Source organism: Bufo gargarizans, chromosome 4, assembly GCF_014858855.1.
Source record: "Bufo gargarizans isolate SCDJY-AF-19 chromosome 4, ASM1485885v1, whole genome shotgun sequence".
In the NCBI taxonomy this organism is placed as follows: domain Eukaryota; kingdom Metazoa; phylum Chordata; class Amphibia; order Anura; family Bufonidae; genus Bufo; species Bufo gargarizans.
In genome coordinates this window covers 429,683,206-429,703,982 of record NC_058083.1, presented here as the reverse complement: position 1 = coordinate 429,703,982, position 20,777 = coordinate 429,683,206, and the positions used below count along the sequence as shown (strand labels likewise).

At 42.6% G+C, this 20,777-nt stretch overlaps 1 protein-coding gene across 1 annotated transcript in view; it reads right to left on the bottom strand.

The window, feature by feature from the left end:
* Nucleotides 1-1,161: 1,161 nt before the first annotated feature.
* SNX5 (sorting nexin 5) overlaps nt 1,162-20,777 on the bottom strand; it is a 76,004-nt gene continuing 56,388 nt past the window's right edge. The window contains exons 9-13 of the mRNA XM_044288591.1: nt 11,059-11,098; nt 10,870-10,956; nt 10,450-10,609; nt 8,129-8,214; nt 1,162-1,884 (exon numbers count right to left, since the gene is read on the bottom strand). Of these exons, the coding sequence (XP_044144526.1) occupies nt 1,834-1,884; nt 8,129-8,214; nt 10,450-10,609; nt 10,870-10,956; nt 11,059-11,098 (424 nt within the window). The 3' untranslated portion in view covers nt 1,162-1,833. The remainder of the gene's footprint in view (nt 1,885-8,128; nt 8,215-10,449; nt 10,610-10,869; nt 10,957-11,058; nt 11,099-20,777) is intronic.

Here is a 20,777-nt window from a genome sequence, read left to right as displayed (position 1 = left end):
ACTATGGCGAGTGGATGTCACTGTATGGCATCCGTTAACGCATACATTTTTTGTATACATTAAATGGATAGAAAAACGTTATGTGAACCCGGCCTCTGGGCCAACAATGAGCACAATTTTTATCTCCATCGGATCCCACCCAGTTTGTCCTGGATATGACACGTGTTTGAGCTGCTACTGTGTAATTTGCTCTGTCCAGTAGGATTTCATTTGTTCTAATAAAGGGGTTGACCAGAATAAAATAAAAAATTAAAATAATATGTCACCAACAACTATGTGACTTCTTCAGCCAATCACTGGCCTCAACAGTCACCTGCAGGCATGAATGCTGAGGCCAGTGATTAGCTGCAGTGACCACAGGCATGTATGGCACGTCACTGCTCCAGGTAAACAGACTGGTGAGGACCACCAGAGTAGCCGGTAATTGACCAAGATTTTATTTTTTTATCCACTTTCCAGCTGTTTGCAATTTTTTTAATCCCGGACAATACCTTTAAAAAAGTAAGAGGGAAGTAAATACAGTAAAGAGAGTCATGTAAGTTATCTTACTCGTCCACTTTTTTCCTGGAATGAGATGTGATTTTAAGCTACTTTCACACTAGCGTTGTTTAAATCTGGCGTTCAATTCCGACACTGGAACTGCCCGCCGGATCCGGAAAAACGTGTAAAAACGGATTACATTTGAATCCTGATCAGGATTTTGATCACAATGAAAAAATGCATTGGAAAAAACTGATCCACCATTTATGGACTAACTTTTTTTTCACTTTTTTTGGGTTTAACATGCAAAAGCCGGATCCGGTTTGACTGAACACAACGGTGCCTGATCCGGCGTTAATGCAAGTCAATGGGAAAAAGGCCTGATCCGGCGTTCAGTCAAAGTGTTCTGTATTTTTACCTCCGGCCAAAAATCCTGAATGCTACGGTTTTCTGAAAAGCCTGATCAGTCAAAAAGACTGAACTGAAGACATCCTGATGCATCCTGAACAGATTATTCTCCATTCAGAATGCATTAGGATAAAACTGATCAGTTCTTTTCTGGATTTGAGCCCCTAGGACGGAACTCAGCGCCGGAAAAGAAAAACGCTAGTGTGAAAGTACCCTTAAAGTCTCATATTACTAAACAGTAAAGTTTAAAAATAAATAAAAAAGAACACATTGTAAATCTTTGTGTATATATTTATATATACAATGAAACAGATCTTACTAAACAAATAGTTGAAAAGATCAGCTTTAAAAGGAGTTTTCCAAGATTTTCTTATTGATGACAAATCATCTCAATAGGTCATCAGTTTCTGATCGGTAGGGGTCTGAACACCTGGGACCCCCACTGATCAGCTGTTGGAGAAGGCAGCAGCGCAGCCTTCTGCCCGCTTGCCCTAGGCCTAGTGATGACACATTCATGTGTCACGTGGCCTAGGAGCAGCTCAGCCCTACTTAAGTGAATGGGACCGAGTGCAATACCAAGCAGAGCCACTATACAATGTACGGCGCTGTGCTCAGAGGAACACTGCTGCCTTCTCAAAACAGCTGATCGGCGTGTGTCTCTGGTGTCTGACTCCCACCGATCAGATACTGATGACCTATCCAGAGGATGGGGCATCAGTATAAAAAAAGAAAAAGAAAAAATGGAAAGCCCTTTTAACCTTTTATAAGAGCAATATTAGATTTCCCCCATTGTTAGAAATTTTACAAAACACATACACCAATATATAGCTTGACTTCTATCATGATAGTCCTCTAAGACCCAAAGTTATGATCGTGTAAAGACGGAGCTGCTCTGCTCAGGATGTCAGATGTGCAACTGGTGCTTCTCGAGGCCTGGGCTCCCTTTTAGCTGTTCTTAAAGAGGTCGATGCAGCTTTGTAATAAGGAGATGTTATTCTGTAAAAGACAAAGACAGGAAAATCACCAAAGCTGCAGATATCTTCACTGAACTATTCTGTCTTTCCTGGCATGCTCCAGCCCCTCTGCCCAGGCATGATACATGGGGGGCCGCGTTCACATCACCGCTTTGCTTTCCTTCTTCTGATCCATCATGAGAACAGGAGAAGGAAAAAAAAAAAGTATCCTTTATTTTGCATCAATTATGCTCCGTTATTTTTAGTGCAAAGCAAACAGACACTAACTGATCCATCTTATCTTGCTCATCAGTTATGACTTGAGATGAGCGAATTCTTAGAAAGTTCGATTCGGCTGCTTCGGCGAATTTGACAAAAAAAATTTGCTCTGTGGCGAATTACTTCACCACGAAGCGCTTTTTTTGTCAGTAGCGGGTGCAATGACAGGGAGCGACGATAGCGCCGCCCTCCATCACTGTATCCCTCAGATGCCGCTTTCATACATGATTGCGGCATCTGAGTGCAAAAACGGTGTAAAATTAACATTTAAAAAAAAAAAATTTTAAATCAAACTTAACGCCTCTATTTGCTCGCGACGGGCCGGCCACCACCATCTTACTTGAAGACCTGGCACGAAATCTTGTGTAGCGTGGGATGACGTCATCACGCTGGCTGGCGTCACCAAGCATGGCATTTCGGACGAGATTGTCAATCAAAATCAGCCCAGCACGGGCAAATGGAGTAGGTAACTATGAATTATTTTTTTTTTTTACTATTTCAAGTTAAATAGATTAACACAAAGCACGAGGAAATTCGGCTTTGAGGCAACATGAATTTATCCTAAAATTCGGATCAAATTCCACTTCGTGGGATTCAATTATCTCTAGCTATGGTCAGAGATCAGTTATTTTTGACAGGAGAGAGAATACTGCATGCAGGACTTTCTCCCGTCAAAAATATCTGATCTCTGAAGGAACTGACACAAACTGATAACAGATGCCAGAAATAACTGATCCGTATTTTTTTTGTTCTTCTGACAGATCACAAGAATGGAAAGCTAAAAGGCGATGTGTAAAAGGTGCCCAATACTGTCGTAGAAAGTTTTAAACAGCGTCCGATACATCACATATTTGTTGGCTTAGTTTAGTCCACAAATGCGGATAATTTTTGGTGCATAATGGAGTGTTTTAGTCCCACCCCACTCCCCCTTTCCAGTAATCCAAACCCCTTTGTTGGATGACGAGGAAAAAAAAAAAAAAAAAAAAAGTGTCTAAAATGGTTCTAAATGTGGTGCAAGGCACGTATGCCAGTTCTGTGGTACAAACGGTGCCAAAATTGGGGTGCATTTTCAATTCTGCCCAGAATGTTGCTTAGGAGTTTTGACACGATGGATATTTTCTGCTACTGATTTTGAAACTAATCCGTATGTGACGAGGAGATTTGGAGGCAGACTGTGCAACTCCACAACGGATATCACCTTGATAAAACGATGAAATTCACAGTAAAAATCGGCTGCACATCTGTGACATAATCACCACGCTGCAAATTTGAAAAATCTGCAGAGCCTGACGTCACATCATGTGACATCATGACACAGTGTGCCTTGGATCCCGGCTCTTCCAGTGAGAAGCGATTGTTCCTGCTCATGCAAGTGGATAAAGTTTTTTTTTTTTTTTTTGGCACTAAAGGGGGTGGGAGTGGCATGGGGTGAGTTTTCTTTATTTTCATGACTATGAAAATTGTAAATTCACACTGAAGGCATCAAAACTATGAATTAACACATGTTTAATTATATACATAAGAAAAAAGTGTGAAACAACTGAAAATATGTCATATTCTAGGTTCTTCAAAGTAGCCACCTTTTGCTTTGATTACTGCTTTGCACACTCTTCATGAGCTTCAAGAGGTAGTCACCTGAAATGGTCTTCCAACAGTCTTGAAGGAGTTCCCAGAGATGCTTAGCACTTGTTGGCCCTTTTACCTTCACTCTGCGGTCCAGCTCACCCCAAACCATCTCGATTGGGTTCAGGTCCGGTGACTGTGGAGGCCAGGTCATCTGGCGCAGCACCCCATCACTCTCCTTCATGGTCAAATAGCCCTTACACAGCCTGTAGGTGTGTTTGGGGTCATTGATCTGTGGAAAAATAAATGATGGTCCAACTAAACGCAAACCGGATGGAATAGCATGCCGCTGCAAGATGCTGTGGTAGCCATGCCGGTTCAGTATGCCTTCAATTTTGAATAAATCCCCAACAGTGTCACCAGCAAAGCACCCCCACACCACCACACCTCCTCCTCCATGCTTCACGGTGGGAACCAGGCATGTAGAGTCCATCCGTTCACCTTTTCTGCGTCGCACAAAGACACGTTGGTTGGAACCAAAGATCTCAAATTTGGACTCATCAGACCAAAGCACAGATTTCCACTGGTCTAATGTCCATTCCTTGTGTTCTTTAGCCCAAACAAGTCTCTTCTGCTTGTTGCCTGTCCTTAGCAGTGGTTTCCTAGCAGATATTCTACCATGAAGGCCTGATTCACACAGTCTCCTCTTAACAGTTGTTGTAGAGATGTGTCTGCTGCTAGAACTCTGTGTGGCATTGACCTGGTCTCTAATCTGAGCTGCTGTTAACCTGCGATTTCTGAGGCTGGTGACTCGGATGAACTTATCCTCCGCAGCAGAGGTGACTCTTGGTCTTCCTTTCCTGGGCGGTCCGCATGTGAGCCAGTTTCTTTGCAGCGCTTGATGGTTTTTGTGACTGCACTTGGGGACACTTTCAAAGTTTTCCCAATTTTTCAGACTGACTGACCTTCATCTCTTAAAGTAATGATGGCCACTTGTTTTTCTTTACTTAGCTGTTTTTTCTTGCCATAATACAAATTCTAACAGTCTATTCAGTAGGACTATCAGCTGTGTATCCACCTGACTTCTCCACAACGCAACTGATGGTGCCAACCCCATTTAGAGGGCAAGAAATCCCACTTATTAAACCTGACAGGGCACACCTGTGAAGCGAAAACTATTTCAGGTGACTACCTCTTGAAGCTCATCAAGAGAATGCCAAGAGTGTGGAAAGCAGTAATTAAAGCAAAAGGTGGCTACTTTGAAGAACCTAGAATATGACATATTTTCAGTTGTTTCACACTTTTTTGTTATGTATATAATTCCACATGTGTTAATTCATAGTTTTGATGCCTTCAGTGTGAATCTACAATTTTCATAGTCATGAAAATAAAGAAAACTCTTTGAATGAGAAGGTGTGTCCAAACTTTTGGTCTGTACTGTGTGTGTGTGTGTGTGTGTGTAGAAATAGAAGACACCGCAGCACATCCGTTGGTGAAAAATAGTGGATCTTTATTCACCCAAGCGACGTTTCAGTCCTCTTACTGGGACCTTTCTCAAGCGTCAGACATCTATATACTGGGGTCACTATGGGGGCTATTATAGGTACTGCAGGCCCTATGGAGGCTATTATAGATACTGTTGGGGCTATTATAGATACTGTTGGCACTATGGGGGCTATTATAGATGTTGCGGGCACTAAAAGAGCCTTATATGTCCAGGGGGCACTACAGAGAGGCATTGTATATACTGCAGGCACTGGGATAAAAATAAATAAAAAAAAGCCTATGAAACTCATAACGGTCGCTAAAAATGGATAGACGGCGAAAAAATGGATGCACACTCATGCAAAATGGCCATGAAAAAACTGGCAGTGTATGTTTTTAACGGCCGTTATTTTTTACGGTTGTGTGAATGTAGCCTTACTAGAGGGTCCTCACATTCATGAGCTCCTGGCTTTACTCCTCCTGCCGCTAATTGACATTTTTCCAGAGGGAGCCGGGAGCTCATGAATGAGGACTCTCCAGTGCACGCTCAGTATTACCACTGTGTCTAACGTTCTAAAGTAGTCTACTAAGTGTCCAAATGTACATCATGGCTTTCGCAGAAACCACAACACTGTTCTAGATCCATGACATAACGGATAAGCGCTGCATACAGCAATACTCTTAGGACAGTGATGGCTAACCTCCGGCACTCCAGCTGTGGTAAAACTACAACTCCCAGCATACTTCGTTCATTTCTGTAGGGTTCTGAAAACAGCCAAGCAAGTGTACATCTTGGGAGTTGTAGTTTTCCCACAGCTGGAGTGCCGGAGGTTAGCCATCAGTCTTAGGATGTCACACACAGCTTTTTGTGGCAGTTTTTGATGCATTTGTTTGAACCAGAGTTAGAAGTGGATCCAGAAGGAAAGAACAGGCATTTCTTAATATTTCTCAATCCTTTCAAAACCACGTCTGGCTTTGGCTCAAAAATCTGAAAAACAGCTTTGGTGACACCTCCCTTAGGCTACTTTCACACTAGCGTATTTTGCTGGATCTGGCAGGGTTCAGCAAAAACGCTTCCGTTACTGATAATACAACCACTGCATCTGTTATGAACGGATCCGGTTGTATTATCCTTAACATAGTCAAGACAGATCAGTCATGAACACCATTGAAAGTCAATGGGGGACGGATCCGTTTTCAATTGTGTCAGAGAAAACAGATCCTTCCCCATTGACTTGCATTGGGGGTCATGATGGATCTGTTTTGCTCTGCATCTCAGGACGGTATGAGAACGGAATGCACTTTGAAGCGTTCTGTTCAGTTACGGTTTGTCCCCATTGACAATGAATAGGGACAAAACAGATTTTTTTTTTTCTGGTATTGAGACCCTAGGACGGATCTCAATACCGGAAAATATTAACGTTAGTGTGAAAGTAGCCTTACTGTAGAATCTGTCGCAGGGACTCAGAACGGAGCCTCCAACAGCACTTTATGGCAGCAGAAATAACTGTATATTGTACAGAACATACAGTATTCTCATTATTGTGTAATTTAGGAGGAAATATCCTAAAAATAAATAAGTAGAGTGGAATGACTTGTTGTCCTGCAGCAAGGGCTTCTGTGTGTACGATACATTAATGTGCACTGGGTTTTCACCAGTTGCAGAGAATTTCTGGACGGATTTGCAGCCTCTAGTAAGAAGCGAGTGTTCCTGCACATGCAAGTGGATAAGGCGAGGATGCGCTCCTATCTAAATGGCCTTTAAAAACGGGCCCACTGATTTCAATGGAGTACGTCTGGTCTTAAAGCCATGTGAATAGCCCCATTGACTTCAATTTTCTCAATACACATTTTAGAAAAATGGTTGGGTCAATTCAAGAAAGTAAAGGCTGTGTTATGACAGCAGATAATTGTGCAGATCATCGCTAACAACTGTTCATATTAACGCTCGTTAATGATAATCTGCCTGTGTAATACTGCCACCGATTACTCAATCAACGCGCAAATTAAAATTCATCAGGCAATCACAATTTTTAAGCAGATTAAAAAAATCATTTTTCGCCGGGGGCAGATTGTGCTGCCTAATCACGGTCTGCTGCCGGCAAATAATGGTTCTGTAAGGCATTAGTGATCGCTCCTCCCCATACTGTGGAGGGGATCTCTGCATGTAACTGCAGTGGTCTCGTTTACTAACGAGCAGGCGATTGTTGGGAACAACGCTTCCTTCCCAACAATCATCAGCCGTATCTGCTGGTGCAATACCAACCTAACCCCAGCATTTTTGCTCAGGGTCTGTGTCACCAGGTTATCAGAAGACAGTATGACAGATTGGTGAGAGAAACACGTGAGCAGTATATGATTAGAAGTAATATAGAAGACAATAATTACAAACATATATGATTATGAGGTCAGTGTGATGTGTTACATGTGGTTCTGCCATAGATTTCAGTTTGATCCTTTGCATCGCAAAGGGTGAAATCTGCAATGATGTCCACAATGAACATGCTGCAGATTTGAAAATCCCCCGCAAGGTTAGAATTTCATGTTCCTTTAAAGTCTGTCTATGATTTTACATGAGATGGCCAAACCTGTGGATAGGCAATAAATATATGATTGTCGAGTATCTATCACCCTACACCCCCACTTCAGCTGTTCCGCAGTAGCTCCATGAAGTAAATGACAATAGCACCTACTAACAAGCTCCATCCACCACCCAATGGACATAGCTGTGTAGTTCCAGCATCGGGGCTACTCTGACACAGCTGATTGGCTGGGGTGCAGGGTGTCACACCCCTGTCAGACATTGATTGACTGTCTTAATAGTGAATCACTTGTACAATCCTGGACAACCCCTTTAAGAGTGTAAAGTATAGATACAATATCAACATCAGCACAAATGAAGAACCTCTAGAACTAGGGCTACAAGAGCAGTGGATAGAATAAAACTTGATAACACCAACCTTGGCGTGCTTAATTTCTAACTCGGTCATCTCCACCAGGTTTTTTCGAAAAGCACACACTCTTCTTTGTTTGAAGCTAGTCAGTTCTATAAAATAAGACATTACAAAGGTGAGATTTCCCTCAAGGGAAAACATGCAAAACATAGCCAACGAGCTTCCTTTGACTTCAGGATGGATACTGTGATACTATAGCATTATAAACATCATAAAAAGTGATGGCATATCCTGGCTTTCCCAGTGGTGGGGATCTGACTACGGAGATCCTCACCAGTCATGAGAATGGTCTCACATTATTCCCAGATCACCATATACAGTGCATTCAGAAAGTTTTCAGACCCTTTCACTTATTCACATTGTTATGTTGCAGGCCCTGTGCCACAATAAAAATTATAATTCAAGTTTTCCCCCCATCATTCTGCAATCAATACCCCTTAATCAGAAAGTGAAAACGGAATGTCCGAAATCTTTGCTAATTTATTGAAAAGAAAAAACTAAAATCTTGCATTAACATAAGTATCCAGACCCTTTACTCAGTACGTTTGGCAGTGATAACAGTCTCCAGTCTTCTTGGGTATGCTGCCACAATGTTTGAACACCTGGATTTGGGGGATTTTTCTTTGCTTTTCTTCCCTGCAAATCCTCAAATCAAGATCTGTTGAGCTGAATGGGGACTGTGTGTACAGTTATTGTCATGTGTCTCCAGATGTTCGACTGGGTTCAAGTCAGGGCTCTAAGCCACTCCTATGTTGTCACGGCTGGAGTCATTGTTTTGTAGAAAGGTAAACTGTTGGCCCAGTCCGAGGTCCAGAGCAATCAGTTTTTAAGAATATCTCTGTACTTTGCTCCATTCAGCTTTCCCTCGACCACGACCAGTCTCCCAGTTCCTACTACAGAAAAACACCCCCACAGTATGATGCTTCCACCATCACCTCCAACTGTAGGGATATTATTGGGCAAGTGATGAGCAGTGTCTGGTTTCCCCCAGGCTTGACACTTGAAAAGTTGTTTTCATCAGACGAGAATCTTGAGGAGAGGATTCTTTCTGGCCATAAAGCCCAGATTGGTGGAGTGCTGCAGTAGTAATGGACCTTCTAGAAGTTTCTCCCATCTGCACACAAGATCTTTGGAGCCCAACCAGAATAATCACTAGGTTCTTGGTTACCTCTCTTAACAAGGCCCTTCTCACCCGATTAGTTTGGTAGGGCGGCCAGCTCTAGGAAGGGTCCTGATTGCTCCAAACTTCTTCCATTTAAAAAATTATGGAGGCCACTGTGCTCTTGGGAACTTTCAATGCAGCAGAACACAATCATGTTTCTGAGCTCTACGGGCAGCTCTTTCCTGCTCATGGCTTTGTTTTTGCTCTGATACAGTGCCTTGAAAAAATATTCACACTCATTGAACTGGTTAGACCCCCCCCCCCCCCACCCCCCAAAAAAAATAATAAAAAATTGCAGCTGTAACTGCAGCTAAAAATGATCCTACAAAGTATTGACTCGGGGGAACTGAATACAAATGCATGCCACAGATTTTTATTTATTAACATTTTTGAAAACCATGAATCATTTTCTTTTCACTTCACACATACTTGCTACTTTGTGTTGGTCTATAACATAAAATACCAATAAAAAACATTTAAGTCTGTGGGTGTAACGTGAATTTTTTTTGGGGGAAAAGTTCAAGGTTTGAGTACTTTTATAAGGCACTGCATGCATTGTCAGCTCTGAGACCATATATAGACAGGGCTGTCTCTTCCAAATCATGTCCAAGCAACTGAATTTACCACAGGTGGACTCCAAACAAGGTGTAGAAACATCGCAAGGATGATCAAGAGAAATTGGAGGCCCAGAGAGTTACATTTCAAGGGTCTATATCCATAAAAAAAATATAGTTTTTCCTTAAAAAAAAAAAAATCAAAAAAGAAAAATTGAAATTTCACTTTCACTTTCTCATTTTGGGGTATTGAGTGCAGATTGATGGGGAAAACTTGATAAATAGTTTTTTTTTTTTCATTTTAGCACAAGGCCGCAACATAAAATGTAAAAATAAAAAAAAGTGAAAGGGTCTGAACACTTTCCGAATCCATTGCACCAGTGTCCAGCAGCACAGCATGACAGCCATGGTGGTTACACAAGGGTGCATGAAACAATATAGATTTTAAATCATAGTGGTTTCCTATTGCTGATACTTGTTATTCCTTCTGTTCATTCTAAGAAAGAAAAAAGTGCAATGAATAGCATTAAAAACAGGACGGTTAAGCTAGTGAAGTATGACGTCTGAAGAAGGAAGTGGCAACAGAAAAGTGAAGTACCACTCTTCCCTACCCTGTTTCCCAGACTCAGAGAGCTTCTCGAATTTCTGGCAGCACTGTTGTTGATGCAACTCCGCCTGTTTAACGTCTTTGCTTTTCAACCTGGCCTTATCAAGAGCTTTGTTTGAGTTCTCATATTCAGCCAGGCTCTTTGTCCTCCTAAGCAATAGGTCCTGAATGAAGGTGAATATATTTATACATATAAAAAAAAGGTGAAAATCACCAAAAATAAATCCATATCTACTTTACTTATCCTCTAGAACAGGCATGCCCAACCTGTGGCTCTCCAGCTGTTGTAAAACTACAATTCCCACCATGCCCTGCTGTATGCCGATAGCTGTTTGGCAGTCCGGGCATGCTGGGTGTTGTAGTTTTGCAACATCTGGAGAGCCTCAGGTTGGCCATTCCTGCTCTAGAATGATTAAAAAAATACCTTGGCTGCTTCAATATTAAGCACATAGTATCTTAAGAGTTCGGACAGCTTTAAGTCTTCATCTGAGGCAACTCTGGCTTCTACTTTCTGAAACAACAAATATTACAAAATTAGCAAATGCTAGTTACCAAATCTTCACAAAAGTGAAAAAAATTAGAAGAAATAAAAATATACAAAAGCATAGCTCACCCTGAGTTTTTCAAACAATTCTGCTAGCTTTAGTAAATATCTGCAGGGAAAAGAATGACCATGTGTAAAATAAGTCGTATTGTAAGCAGAGAAAAGTAGTAGAATCCACTTAAAAAATGTGCCTCAAATTTGGACCTTTTTGTAATTTATGGAATATTTTGAGTCTCACTTTCTTCTGGGATTCACGTCCCCACATATCCCTTGGTTGAATTTGATGGACTTATGTCTTTTTTTAACGTATTAACTACCGGTATGTAACAACTAAGTGCCATATGGCAGTCATAGGCACCACTTTGCACAGTGACCCGTGTAGCGCGGTTTATATGGGCATCACTAGAACTGTTATTTGCTGCTTTCACACAAATACGATATGAAGAATACACCACAAAATAATCTCTAAACCAAACATACAAGGGACTTTCATTTTCAACCCATAAATTTAAGTTCACAATAACTAGCGATAAAAGAAAATATTCAACTATAGAAGTAGTGCATAAGGACTTTGTGATTTTTCATTCTGACAACATTATATAGTACTATGGCCCACCAGCTGTGGACTTCAAGCCCAGATGTACAAAAGTAAAATCCCATTTTATGATCCGATTACTACTGTCCTTGACTGATATGAAGAGTTCCCAGAAAGTGTTCACATTACCAAGGAGAAGATAAAAGCTGGGATACAGATGTGTTGGGTCTATCAGAAAGATGTTCATTGTAGTCCATCCCTGCAACAGTTAACTTATAGAAGACGTAAGTAAGGGCCGACACGTTACTAAATCAGAACACCCTAGCAGAGCGCTTTGTAAACCAGTCAACACCTTGGCTGGAGATTTATCACACCCTGCACTCTAGAATTCTGACTTCAGAAAGTCATAAAATATGACTGATTTTTTTTTTGTGATTGCTTGGGGAAAAATTTTGTAACTTTTAGCATTTTTACACCACTCCATTTTTGAAAAGTGGGTGGGAAAGTAGCTGTGATTAGCTATATTAGTGTCATTCCAGATTTACCGTATTTTTCGCCCCATAATATGCCCCTGCGTCTTATGGGGCGAATGCTGCTATTTAGCATCGCAGACTGCGATGTATCAGCTGGAGGGGGAGGAAGGAGGGGCCAGTGTCATGCAAATGTGGTGGGGTCAATGCGGTCACTGTACTCCAGCCCCACCGCTCACTCACTGCTTTATTGCCTAAACATTTTATAATATCTTTCATTGAAGTTCCGATCCCCAGCCCCATGTGTACTACTTACTAAATGTCCTGTAGCAGACAGAGCAGGGCGGGCAGCGGAACTCACTGACGTCACGTGACGTCAGCGAGTTCTGGCCGGCCGTCCACCCTGCTCTGCCTACTACAGGACATTTAGTAAGTAGTACACATGGGGCTGGGGATCGGAACTTCAATGAAAGATATAGCAGTGAGTGAGCGGTGGGGCCGGAGTAGTGACCACACCGGCCCCTCCCACAGGTTTAGCTCCCCTATATATTAGGGCATCTGTGGATGCCACTATTATGGGGGGGATGATCTGTTGATGGCACTGTTATTGGGGGGGGGGGGGGGATATGTGGATGGCACTGTTATGGGGTGGGGGATCTGTGGGCGACACATATATAGCAGTAGACTTCAAATGTTTCCCTCATTACCCCCTGTGTGTTGTTTTTTAATGACTGTACCCAAATCAATAGGTCATATAAGGGTACTTTCACAATAGCATTTTTCTTTTCCGGTATAGAGTTCCGTCACAGGGAATTCGGAATGGAGAGTAATCCGTTCACGATGCATCAGGATGTCTTCAGTTCAGTCATTTTGACTGATCAGGCAAAAGATAAAACCGCGGCATGCTACGGTTTTATCTCTGGCGAAAAAAACTGAAGACTTGCCTGAATGCCGGATCCGGCATATTTTCCCATAGGAATGTATTAGTGCCGGATCCGGTATTCAAAAAGGTGAAAATAATAAATGTCGGATCCGGCATTTCAATGCATTTTTTTGCCTGATCAGTCTTACTAATGCTATCAGTTGTCATACGTTTTGCCGGATCCAGCAGGCAGTTCCAGCGATGGAACTGCTTGCCGGATCACTCTGCCGCAAGTGTGAAAGTAGCCCAAGCCAAAATATTAATATAAAATATAACGAACAAATTCTTTAATGTAAACATACTGGCCTGGCCAACAATATCAGTATCATGTGGGGCCAAGTGTCTTGGCACCCCCTACGATCCGCTGTTTGAAGGGGCTGCTGTGGTATTTTTCTAGTATTTATTAATAAACGAGCATGCAAAAAAAATTTGAGGAAGGGCTGAACGTGGATGAAGGAAGGTGCTATGATAATTTTACCTTGTGTGACAATACAACAAGGTGGCTATGCTTGGATAAACACATTAACCTAAAGGTTATGGAGTTTGTTTTTTCTTTTAGTTTTCGGTGCTCGTTCCTTTTACCGATTTGTTGGTACGCCCGGGAGGAGTGATTTCTTTTGCATTCTAAGTGCCTCTTAGAGGCTACTCAAACACTTTGCTGCTGATGGACAAATAGGAATGGGATGTACAGTGCTGACCATAATTATTCATACGCCTGGCAAATTTTGACTTTTATTCAATCTGCAAGTAATTTTTTGACGGGAAATGACATAGGTGTCTCCCAAAAGATATTAAGACGATGTACAAGATGCATTATTGTGGGGGAAAAAAAACATTTATCAGCTTTTATTTACATTTGAGCAAAAAGTGTCCAGTCCAAAATTATTCATACCCTTCACAAACAGTCACAGTCTGTGGGAAAATCTAAAGTTCTATACCATTCCAAATAGTCCAAGCGGTTCTAAAGCATCCTAATTACCCTGATTAATTGGGAACAGCTGTTTTAATCAACTCAACAGGTGAAAAACAGCAGCTCTCTGCAGTTGGTTTGTTGACAGTCATGGCTAAGACAAAGAAGCTCAGTGAGGACCTGCGGTTGCTCATTGTGGCTGCTCACAAGTCAGGAAAGGGCTACAAGTCCATTTCTAAATGTTTTCAAGTTCCAGTGGCTACAGTGCAAAACAAAGTATTATTAAAAAATACAAGATGTTCCACACTGTGAAAAATCTCAGAGGACGTGGTCGGAGGCCAAAAGTGACACCTGTGCTGGCCAGGATGGTTAGAGAGGTGCAAAAGAATCCAAGGATCACCACCAAGGCCATCCTGGCGAATCTGGGCTCTGCTGGTGGCAATGTCTCAAGGCAGACAACCCAACAGACACTGCACACTGCTGGGTTCCACGGATGCAGACCAAGGATGACGCCACTTCTCCAGATAAGGCACACAAACGCTCGCTTGGCGTTTGCAAAAGCTCATCTAGACAAAGACGACGACTTCTGGTCTTCTGTGTTCTGGTCAGATGAAACAAAAATTGTATTGTTTGGTCACAATGATGTTTCCATTATTTGGCGTAAAAAGGAGAAGCCTACAACCCAAAGAACACCATCCCCACGGTCAAACATGGTGGTTGGTACATATGCCAATGGACCAGGGAACCTAATCACAGTAAACGGAACCATCAAAAAAAGAGCAATACATAAGGATTCTCAACGCAGAGAAACTTGGCCTTGGGCACTAGTGCACATTTCAGCATGACAATGACCCAAAACACACAGCAAAAGTGGTGAAGAAATAGTTAGCAAACAACAACATTAGCGTTTTGGAGTGGTCCAGCCAGAGTCCAGACTTGAATCCAATTGAGAATCTGTGGAGGGAGCTAAAGATCAGGGTGATGGCAGGAAAACCCTCCAACCTGAAAGATTTGGAGCTCATTGCTAAAGATGAATGAGTAAAAATACCTGTGGAGACATGCAAAAGCTGGTCTGCAATTATAGGAAGCGTTTGATCACTGTAATAGCCAATAAAGGCTTTTCTATTGATTATTGAGAAGGGTATTAATAACGTTGGACTGGACACTTTTTGCTCAAATGTAAATAAAAGCTGAGAAATGTTTTTTTTCCACAATAATGCCTCTTGTATATTGTCTTATCTTTTGGGAGACACCTATGTCATTTTGCGTCAAAAAATTTAAGATTACACTTACCGGTAATCACTTTTCCATAAGCCCATGACAGCACCCTTGAGAGACCGCCTCCATTCAGGACAGGAAACAGGAACTTTCGTGGAGAGCTCATAAGGAGGAGCATGGCCCCAAGACCACCAGTTAATCGCAAGAACTTGTCCTAGACCACACTTTTTTTTTTTTTTTTTTATTAGCATTAATTCTATACAGGGTGGGAATAAACCCGGGTGCTGTCATGGGCTTATGGAAAAGTGATTACCGGTAAGTGTAATCTTAAATTTCCCTTGCGCCCATGACAGCACCCTTGAGAGACGACTAGAATAGAAATCCCTTTATTTCTTAGGGTGGGACTACTGCCTGGAGGACTATCCTACCGAAGGCTAGTTGTTCTCTAGTGCCTAGGTCTAATCTGTAGTGACGAAAGAAGGTGCCGGGCGACTGCCATGTGGCTGCTCTACAAATTTGTTCTAAGGTAGCATCGGCCCTTTCTGCCCAAGTGGTGGAAACTGATCTTGTGGAATGAGCACCAAAACCCCCCGGGGGAGCCTTTCCAGCTGAAGAATAGGCCAAATTAATGGCTCTCACGATCCATCTGGAAAGGGTTTTAGTAGAGGCTGGGAGACCCTTATTTTTCCCACTAAATTGAATGAAAAGCTTTGAGGTTTTTCTCCACTGACTAGTAACCTCTAGATAATGGGATAGGCATCTTTTTACATCTAAACAGTGCAGTTTTTCTTTTTCATTTCTCGGATTTTGACACAGGGAAGGAAGGATAATGTCCTGTGTTCTATGAAACATAGAAACCACTTTCGGTAAGAAGGAAGGGTCTGGTTTAATGAGTACCCTATCATCTAGGATGTTAGTGTAAGGTGGTGAAGTAGAAAAAGCCGAAATCTCACCAACCCTCCTTGCTGAGATAATTGCCACAAGAAACGCTGTTTTGAAGGACAAGATTTTTATGGGTAACTGTTTAAGTGGCTCAAAGGGAGGCTCTGTGAGGACCAAGTTGAGGTCCCAGGGGGGAACTGAAGGTCCAGATATAGGCCTAAGCCTGCTGATGGCTTTAAAGAATCTTCAGACCCACGGGTGGTTAGCGATGGGAGAATCAAAGAATGCACTCAAAGCGGATACCTGTACTTTAAGAGTACTTGGCCTCAAATTTTTTTCATGACAGGCTTGCAGAAAATCTAAGACCTTACACATAGGTGGGGGATTTAAAGGATTCACCGGATCTTTGGCAAACTTCTGGAAGGTGTTCCAAATTCTGAGATAAATAGAGGAGGTGACATCCTTTCTGCAGGATAGCAAAGTGGAAACTACATTCTTGGAGAGTCCTCTACTTTCTAGGATTTCCCCCTCAAGAGCCATGCTGTTAAGTGTAACTGCCTCACACTCGGATGATTGACTGGTCCTTGGGACAGAAGGTCTTGCCTCTCCGGGAGAATCCAAGGGTCTATCAAGGATAGCTTCCTCAACGAGGTGAACCAGGTTCTTCTGGGCCAGAATGGAGCAATTAAGATCACTGTCGTTCTTTCTGGTCTCAACTTCTGTAAGAATCTTGGAAGAAGTCTTAACGGAGGAAAGGTGTAGAGGAGCTGGTTCGGCCAGTGAAGGGAGAAGGCATCTATCCCTGTTGGTGAATCTCTCGCGCTGAGGGAAAAGAAAAGATGACACTTCCTGTTTTCTCTGGTAGCAAATAAGTCCAGATGAGGACGACCCCAAAGTTGAATTATTTGATCGAAAACCATTTGATTCAGACACCATTCCCCCTGGTCTAGTGTATTTCTGCTTAAGAAATCTGCCACCTTGTTTTCTGTACCTTTTAGATGTACTGCCATAAGGGACGGAACAGAAGGAATTATAAGGGAAAAGATATCCGTTGTTAACTGCATAAGATTTTCTGATCTGGTTCCTCCTTGCTTGTTCAAATATGAGACAACTGTGGCGTTGTCCGAAAAAACTTTTATAGACTTTCCCTGCAGTAAAGGAAGAAACTCTTTTAAGGCGAGAAAAACCGCTCAGTTCCCTCATGTTTTGGGAGTCTAGACTCTGCTCTCTTTCCCAAACACCTTGTCTTAAGTACCCTTGGCAACAGGCCCCCCAACCGGAAGGACTTGCGTCGGTGGTAAGGGTAACAAAATTTTGTTGGATCCAAGGGAGCCCCTGGGACAGGTTTACAGGATTCAGCCACCAGTGAAGAGACTGGATCACTTGGGGGGTGAGTGTGAGGGGTGTATCTAATGGGCGGAGGGTACCCTGCCATTCCTTCAGAATTTGCCACTGTAGGGGTCTGGAGTGAAGATGGCTCCAACTGACCGCTGGTATAGTGGAGGTCATTCTGCCCAAGACCGCCATTGCTTGTCTGATAGTAGGGTTTTTTGTAGATATCAGGGACTGAACCTGTTGTATTAATCTCTGAATCTTGTCTTGGGGTAGGATACAGAGTAGTTTCTTTGAGTCCAGCATCATTCCGAGAAAGACACAAACTTGGGAAGGTATTAGATGTGATTTTTCCCCGTTTATTTGCCAGCCGAGGTCTTCTAGGATCTGCACTACTTTTTTGAGGTGTACTTCGAGAAGGGATTCTGACTCTACTACTACCAGGAGATCGTCTAGGTAGGGAATCACTAGAATGTCTCTTTCCCTTATATGAGCCATGACTTCTGCCATGACTTTCGTGAAAAGTCTGGGAGCTTGAGAAATCCCAAAGGGAAGGGCTGTATATTGTAGGTGCTGAATGTGACCTCCTATTGAAACAGCGACTCTGAGGAATTTTTGATAGTCTAACCGAATAGGGATGTGATAGTACGCATCTCTTATATCTATCGCAGCCATGAAACAGCCCCTGAAAAGATGTTTTAGAACTGATTGGATCGACTCCATTCTGAATTTTTTGTAAGAGAGGAACTGATTTAAATCTTTTAGATTTATGATGGTTCTAAATGTTCCATCCGGTTTGGGAACCAGAAAAAGGGAAGAGTAGAAACCCCTGCTTTTCTCCGCCTCCGGCACCGGAATTAGAACATTTTTTCGAAGTAGGGATGCAATCTCCTGTTGTAAAGCTAGATTTTTTCCCGGGTTTCCTAGAAAATTTGTAATTTTGAATCTGTCCGGTGGGTGGGAGACAAACTCTAGACAAAACCCTTCCTTTATAACGCTTAAAATCCAGGGACTTGAGGAGATTTTTTCCCAAGCGTAAAGGAAGAGAGAAAGTCTGCCACCCACGGGAGAGAAACTGTCATTGCTGTGATGGTTTAGAGGTTGAGGAGGATTGGGAACTGAAGAGGAAACCCTTGCTTTTCCTATTCCTGTTGTCTGCTCTGAAGTCTTTCCTCTGGCCCCTAAAAAAATCCTTCTTGTTTTTGCGAAAAAAACGTTTTTTCGGGGGTCTGGAGACAGGGAATCCTTTTTTATTGTCTGAGGCTTTATCCAAAAGGTCGTCCAAGACGGACCCAAAAAGATAATCGCCCTGACAAGGAATTGCGCAAAGCTTATTTTTAGATCCAGTGTCTCCCGACCATCCTTTTAGCCAAATAGCTCGTCTGGCTGAATTAGAAAGAGCAGCTGACCTAGCATTTAATTTTAAAGCATCTGCCGAGGCGTCAGAAATAAAGTCTACTGCTTTAAGTAGAGTGGGAAAAACGGCTAACAATTGATCTCTCGGGGTTTTATTCTGAATGTGAGATTCTAATTCTTCTAGCCATAATTTCAGAGACCTAGCAGTGGATGTGGCGGCAATATTTGGTTTGAACGCTTGAGCTGAGGTCTCCCAAACTTTTTTTTAGGTAAACCTCTGCTCGCTTATCCATAGGGTCTTTAAGAGTACCCAAGTCCTCAAATCTGACCAAAAATTTTTTATCGGGTCTTTTCCATTCCTTCTGTATCAAAAATTTTATATTCTCGTTTACGGGAAACACTTTAGATTTTTTTTGCCTGAGGTCACCAAACATGATATCCTGAACGGATTTTGGGTCTTTGGATTCGTCTACCTTCATGGTCGCACGAACTGCTTTTAGTAAAGCTTCCGTATCATCCGGGGAAAAAAGTGGCCTGCCCGTGGATTCTTCATCCTGGGACGAGTCTGGGCTATCTAGGATTTCTCCTGTATCACTATCTTCTAAAGGATCAGAGTCAGATTTATTAGCCGTGCCTGATCTGGTTCCAAGGGAGCTTGAGGCTACAGAGGGAAAACTCTTTTTGAAATCCTTCAAGGAATCCGAGACCTCTGTCTTTACCATCTCCCTAATACTCTGCAGAAGGGATGGGGACTCCTCCTCCAAATACCGGAAGTCTCGACCGAGAACCGGATCTCGCTTGGATCGCGAGATTTTGTCCCCCCCCCCCCCCCCCCGAGAAGCGAGGTGAGGAGGAGGCCCCGGCCCGCCTGAACACTGTCAGGAAGGACCGGCGTGCCGAACGCACCTCTCAGTGCGCCCGGGACTGCAGAGTAGCGGCAGCGCGGCGTAAGCCAGACCCCAGCAGCAAGCACCAGAGTCCGGCCGGCGGCTCCTAGAGGAGACTTACGCCGGAACAGGTAACCCCACTTCGATATGATTCTATGGGGCCCTGCAGCCTAACTTTCTCCTTTTCTCCACGAACCGTCTCTGTCTAGGACAGGAAACAGGAACTGGTGGTCTTGGGGCCATGCTCCTCCTTATGAGCTCTCCACGAAAGTTCCTGTTTCCTGTCCTGGATGGAGGCGGTCTCTCAAGGGTGCTGTCATGGGCGCAAGGGAAATTACTTGCTGGTTGAATAAATAACTTTAAAGGGAACCTGTCATGTGGATATTTGATTATAATCTAACTAATTATATACAATCATTAACTACTAAAAAGTACCTTAGATGTATTCACTTACTGGTGTGACAGATACCTCATAATATACACACAAAGATGCTGCATGCTAATGAGCTGATTTGAGTCCAGTGTGATGTCATTGAGTCCAGCGTACATTTAATTCAGAGCTATAGCCCCTCACCTGCCCACCTGCTGCTGATTCATATGGAAAATAACTGTCACTCAGCAGCAGGTGGGCGGGGAGAGTCAGGAGCTCATAAATATTCATGACTCATCATTATCAGCTGGAGCTTTTCAATACAAGATGTTGGCAGATTGACTGGGTCAATTAAAGAAAGTGACCCAACATTTTGCTAAGAGAATCAGTCACTTATTTATGTTGCCCTTAGTTAGGACACCATAAAACTGGTGACAAGTTCCCTTTAAGTTAAAATTTACCAGAGGTATGAATAATTATGGGCAGCACTGTAGGTCCTTTCGGGGGATATACTGCAGCCACTGCCTAAGGAGTTGCTTAGTGAGATGCATACATTATCTGAATGGTTTCATATACATTGTGTGTTCAAGATAAAATGGGTTATAAAGATGATGTGCCATGTGACAAACGTAGACTGCCGGAAGCTAGCTCCAAGCAAGTTACGTGATATTGTCATAGACTTAGATATTGGCAGGAGATTGCTGATTTTATTGGAAATATGTTGCAGCCTGGAGCATTATCCTATTTTATGTATCCTTGGAAATGTTTCTGATATCCCTTTTTTTCCAAAGAGTCAACAGTCATGAATTCAAAGGTTTCTAAATCAAGCCTGAAAGACAATAGCATAGGAAAATCCATTGCCTCTTAGGATACCTGAATTTAGTTCATGGATGAACACTGTATTGA